This window comes from Scyliorhinus torazame, chromosome 2 (genome assembly GCF_047496885.1).
Source record: "Scyliorhinus torazame isolate Kashiwa2021f chromosome 2, sScyTor2.1, whole genome shotgun sequence".
Classification (NCBI taxonomy): domain Eukaryota; kingdom Metazoa; phylum Chordata; class Chondrichthyes; order Carcharhiniformes; family Scyliorhinidae; genus Scyliorhinus; species Scyliorhinus torazame.
Window position 1 is genome coordinate 86465975 of NC_092708.1, and position 6000 is coordinate 86471974.

Below are 6000 nucleotides of genomic sequence, written 5' to 3' on the forward strand. Positions count from 1 at the left end.
TACTAACTACAGTTGTGGCCTCCACATGAGCTTTGTACCATTGTAGAATAACTTCCACCCCATTGTATTTTACTTTGCTCATTATCTGGTCAACCTGATGTGTGGAAGCCAAAGGCCTAGTTATCGATTAGATTAACCCTGTTAAAAGAGTTCATAGAATTCACAGTGCAGAAGGAGGCCGTTCGGCCCATCAAGTCTGCACCGGGCCTTGGAAAGTGCACACCACTTAAGCCCACGCCTCCACCCTATCCCCATAACCCAGTAACCCCAACTAATCTTTTTGGACACTAAGGACAATTTATCATGCCCAATCCACCTAACCTGCACATCTTTGGACTAGGAGGAAACCGGAGCACCCGGAAGAAACCCACGCATACATGGGGAGAATGTGCAGACTCCGCACAGACAGTGACCCACGCCGGGAATCGAACCTGGGACCCTGGAGCTGTGAAGCAACTGTGCTAACCACTGTGGTACCGTGCTGCCCTTGGAAAGAGCACGCCACTTAAGCACACGCCTCTACCCTATCCCTGTTAGATATCAATTTTCGGTTCAAACTATTTAATAGGCTACATAATATTTAAACTGTCCAGTAAATGATACATTTAGATTCAATTTTGTTCTACTTTGAAGATAATACATTTGACTTTTTTGGTCTAGGATATCGTGGCAGTTGATGCTGAAACGAATGGAAGCAGTTTTGACAATCCCATCTATACGTCCATGCCTCCTTTCGTAGACAAACCTATTTCAACTGGATCACAAATTCGGGTAAAAGCAATGGTGAATTGTAATGAACGGTTCTCTTTAATGTAGTAACTTTTGAAGATCTAATATTTGTTTGTGTGTGCATGTGTGTATATTATATGAGTGCCCCTCTATTTTAGACATACATATGTGAGAAAAAGAGCCCTTCGCTCTGGAACTCCAACTCTTAAGTTCTTAGAGCACTTCAATGCACTTTGAAATTCCTGCGCAGAATGGAGGCATTCAATCCTTTGTGCTTGTCCTGACACTAACTCCACATTGAAGTGTCCATTCTGCAATCTGATTTCCTGTTCTTTTCCCATAACACATATCGTAATCAACTGCTGTTTCCGACTTGGGCCCGAGACACCATTATTGCTGCCTTCACCAATAATGTGGGCGCTGTGGTATTATCATACACGAAGACAATGCAAGGGTTAATGAAATGTATACAGACAGCCACTAGAGGGAGCTAGTCCTATGAGTATATAAGGGATGATGCTCAACCTTGTGGGATGGAAGGTTGGAGAAGATGGTAGCAGGAGGAGTGAGGAGTTAGCTAGAGACAGACTGAAGGAAGATAGTGAGAGAGAGCAAATAGTAGATTAAACTGGTAGTGAGATTAGATGTAGATGAGAGTAGTTTATGTGTTATTAATCAACTGTTTGTTTCTTAGGGATAAGTGTCGGATCCAGTTAGTAGTGTTAAATAAAGTAGTTTTGTTTGTTAACAAAGCTCGTTGTTCTTTGATCAACACTACGCATCAAAACCATCCGGATAAAGTAAAGCTGAGAACAACACAGGTGCCATACCTCCAGTGTCTAATGAGCACATCTGTACTGCCTGCTGTGTAGGATGATTAGGTGCCAGTTTTGTCTGACAAGTGGGCACGCATATTGTATTTCTTCGCCAATAGATTTTGTGTATTCAGCTCCGGGAATGTACATATTCCAATGTTGGCATTAATGTCATGTTGTTCTTTCAGGAATCGAAGTGGAACTTTTTCAAACGAAAACCCAAACAAGGGACAAATTTTGAAAACCCTGTATATGCAGAGGTAGCTATTCTTTCACCTCCTTCACAGTGAACTGTGTGGCTTTTTATTATATTGTAACACTTTCAATCATTTAGTTTAAAAAAGTGTAGAAATAAAATATTTACCGTTGTCCTTGATAACCCACGCAGTTTCAAAATTAAAGAACAAAACCAGCAAGTTTGAATATTAATACCAACTACAGAATAGTTACAAAATAAGTTCTGATCATGTTTAAATCTGGATAAGGCAGTGTTGAAAATATGTGTCTTGTATAATTAAGCCAGGACATCATCCATTTATTAAAAATGTAAATGGGTTAATTATGGAATAATTAGTCTTTTTTGTTGTAATTTTAACACGTAAAATATTCTGTGGTGAAACAATTGTAATGTGATTCTTTTCGGATAAGAATAACCATCAGTGCACTCCACACTAGGAGAATTTTCTTTTGAAGATTAGAAGGTAATCATATTAATGCATATTAATGTACATTGGTCGCACTCTGGGGTCCCCATTATGTTGTAGCACAGTTGAACATCAATGTAAAATGGCACCAATGTAAAATGGTACATATAAGCTGTTTGTTGAAAATCTCTGGCATTTAAAGCATGTTTTTCAAATTAGTAAGAGGTGCATTTTGGCTGTAGCTTTGGGCAAGGTACTGAAATTTTAGCATTACTGCTAATGTTTTTTTGTGAGAAGGACAAATGCACTGGTGCAGCTGGTACCTGAAACTCAACTACAAGCAGCCCAGGCCATTACATCATTCGATCCAGGCACAGCCAATTAGGCATGTGAGAAAATTGCTCCCTTTGCCTTTCAACAGGAAAGCAATGACAGAAAGCAAACACATGCGGACTTTGGATGCCAGTTTAAGCCAAGGTCGAACTCCACGTCCCCTGGTTAGCAGTGCAACGTTGATGCTACAAAGCAACCACATCAATTGTATGGTTCCTCTCCCAACACCAGAATTAATTGAAGCTGGAAGAATTGATTAGTCAGTAATTTCCTTAAATTAATGTAATGTAAAAAGCAATCCAATAATCAGTATTGTAAAGGAGCATTTACTTAGGGAAGTTTACTTAATAAATTTTGTGTAGTTGAATTTTAACACATGTATTTCTTTCCCCCCCTCCCCCATATAGTGTCAGAAACAACAGGCAGATAATCCACTTGGAGAAACTGCTGCCACTTCTCATACTTTACCTCCAAGTAAGTCATACTCAAAAAAAGATGAGCCTTCGACATACAGTCCTACAGAAAATAATTTCAAAGATACAGCTACTCTTGTCAAAGAAGATTCAAATGCATAATTCAGTGCTTAACTGGAGAAAAAGTGACAGACTTTCCTATGACTTTCCTTTTCATTTCATTTTCATTTCATGATACATTATATTTTTATATACAGCCAGCATATTTGGATATGTCAGAAACCTTTAGGTACAAGAAGTCTTTTAAAGATAATTAGAATGAAGTGATAGCTGTTAAGAGGTGGTCTGTCTGTTTCTTTGCCTTCAGTGATATTTTATGCCAACTTTTATCTTTTTTGCCCTTGAAGAATTTTTAATCCAGAGGTACTTTATGTATTTCTTTGCACTGGACTTGTGTAAAAGTTTGAGATATGTAATGTTATAAATATGTTGTACATTTGTAAATTTTGAAGAGATTATGTCAATTATGTTGCCAAGGATATGGCTGATTTATATTGAAGATTGCAATTTGTGGAAATCTAAAGATTGAGGTGAGACTACTGATGAAGATTTTGAAAAAGGTAATTCTAAATGTGAAAACTACTGATCGTGCCATGTGAAGGAATTCTTCACAACACATTTTGATATAACAAAATGTCAGAATACATATATGAAATAATGGACATACACGGGAGCTTTTACGTTTCAATTATACGCACACAGCAAAATCTGTAATAAACAGTCACTCATCAAACTGAGCAGTACTAGCTGTTAATCACAGAAAACGGGATATGTAATTGAGATGCACCCTAATCCAGATAGGCAAAGAAGCTGTTTCCAAAAAATGGAAGTCCATTTAATTATTCAAAATTAAATGTTTATTAAAAAAATCTGTTCAGAATTGTATCATGTTGTTAATCCTGACAAAAGATTCTTTTGAAATGTAAACAATTTCATTTTGTTTATTTTTATTTAGTTGTAATTCTGCAGACTGCTGAGAGTAGGGCCTAACAGTATAAGGGAAAGCATTCCAGAACACCAATGTGTCATTTACAAAAATGGTAGCGACAGTACTTCTGGCAGAAACTGGGGGCGGAATTTAGCGTCACTGACTCAACGAAGGTGGGGCTGTAAAATGCAGCGAGCCATTCAAAACTCCACTGACTTTAGCAGGAAAATCTCACCAGTGGGAGAGGCCCGAAAATTTCCCCCTTGCTAAAATGCAGAATCTGAAGACATTATACTGCTTTATAATGCTAAAACAATCATAGCAGTTGCTAAATAATTTTTTTTGTGTAGAGGAACTATAGGAATAGATTGAAATAAATGCCATTGATGAAACTGTTCTTTGTGCCATCCACTTTCTAAAATTGGTGCAGCAGGGGTAAAGAGTCATATTTACTGCTTTAGATTGCATCCGAATTCCTGTCAATCAATGCTTGAAACAATGCGGAAGAGCAGAATTTGTTCCTAGCTCCAAAACATTGCATGACTTTTAAAACAAACTGCATAGAGTGAGGGAAATATCTGTGAAAATGAGACTATTCTGACTACTGAAGCTCGCAAAGGAATCAAATGAAATTAGTTTATTCTGTCTAATTGCAAATGGGAGCAAAAACATCCATTTGATGCTAAAATGCTTTGTGCATCTTATACCCGTGGTAACATTTTGAATGTCTTTAACTACTGGAGCAAATATATAAGTAGTTTGGGATTGTCAGATATTCCTTTAATTATAATCAACCACACTGAAAAGTAAATACAATTATTAAAAAAACTGGAAAATGCAACTAATGGGAAGTGTAGCAGTGGATGTAGGTGACTGTTCAAAAAGATTCCACTGTAAATATATACCTCACAAGATCAATTCTAAAATGATTTGGCCCAGATATGATGTCCTGTCCTCTCCTTCATGATTCAGGAATTATTGGGATAACCATTCATCTTGGCTTACTTCACACTGAAGTAGAATTCAAACTGGTATTGTCCTGTAAATGGCCTAGACTAGCTGCCTAAATGTATTAGTTAAAGGCCAGCACATCTACTCAAATATTGATTGTACTTTAATGTGATTATAGTTTTATATATTTTCCATCATAAGAAATTGAATATTTTAGAAACCTTTGTATGTTAATTTTGTTGGATGCATTCTAATTAGGGTGGAGTTTATATTGTACTTTGATCAAAAAATATTTCTGTTGCTGGAAAGAATCTACTGCTGAAAAACATCTAATAAATTTTGTTATTTTATCAGACCTTGTTATCCTGCAATTCTTTCTCTTGGAAGGAAATTTGGGGGGAAATCCTTTAAAACAGCATCTCATTGGAAGAAATTGACTTAGTTGCTTTCACAAATGTTTCTTGCTGCGATGATTTCTTGAATAGATTCTATTCAGACCATATCACAAGAAGTCAGAGAGTGAACTTCGTTGTTGACACTTAATGTTGCCTTTCGAAGCACTGTACTAAAGATAATGCTGAACAATATTTTTGTTAATTTTTTCATAAGGATACTTTTTAACAATTCTGTTGGTGTATCAGATATTTTGTCAGAATAAATAGGATCTATATATTGCATTTAATCATTCAGATTACAACGCAAAGAGAGAGCTTTAGAAATCCTAACAAGCAATAATAATAATCTTTATTAGTGTCACCAGTATGCTTACATTAACACTGCAATGAAGTCACTGTGAAAATCCCCTAGTCGCCTGTTCGGGTACACTGAGGGAAAATTCAGAATGTCCAATTTACCTAACAAGCATGTCTTTCGGGACGTGTGGGAGGAAACCGGAGCACCCGGATGAAACCCACGCAAACACAGGGAAAAGGTGCAGACCCAAGCTGGGAATCGAACCGGGGTCCCTGGTGCTGTGAAGCAACAGTGCTAACCACTGTGCTAGCGTGCCACCCTAAATTTGGCATTTTACAGGAATCATAATATTTGTCATTGTTTGAATTTTTATTTTATTTCTTTATCTTAGTTTAATCTCAGCCTCTCAGCATCGACTAAGCTTTCAACAACAG

At 37.1% G+C, this 6000-nt stretch overlaps 1 protein-coding gene across 2 annotated transcripts in view; it reads left to right on the forward strand.

Annotated features, from left to right (window-relative positions):
• LOC140389325 (low-density lipoprotein receptor-related protein 2-like) overlaps positions 1–5228 on the forward strand; it is a 534533-nt gene extending 529305 nt beyond the window's left edge. For both annotated transcript variants that reach the window (XM_072473491.1, XM_072473499.1), the window contains 3 exons: positions 661–771; positions 1733–1804; positions 2929–5228. In XM_072473491.1, the coding sequence (XP_072329592.1) occupies positions 661–771; positions 1733–1804; positions 2929–3096 (351 nt within the window). In that variant the 3' untranslated portion in view covers positions 3097–5228. The remainder of the gene's footprint in view (positions 1–660; positions 772–1732; positions 1805–2928) is intronic.
• Positions 5229–6000: the final 772 nt, after the last annotated feature.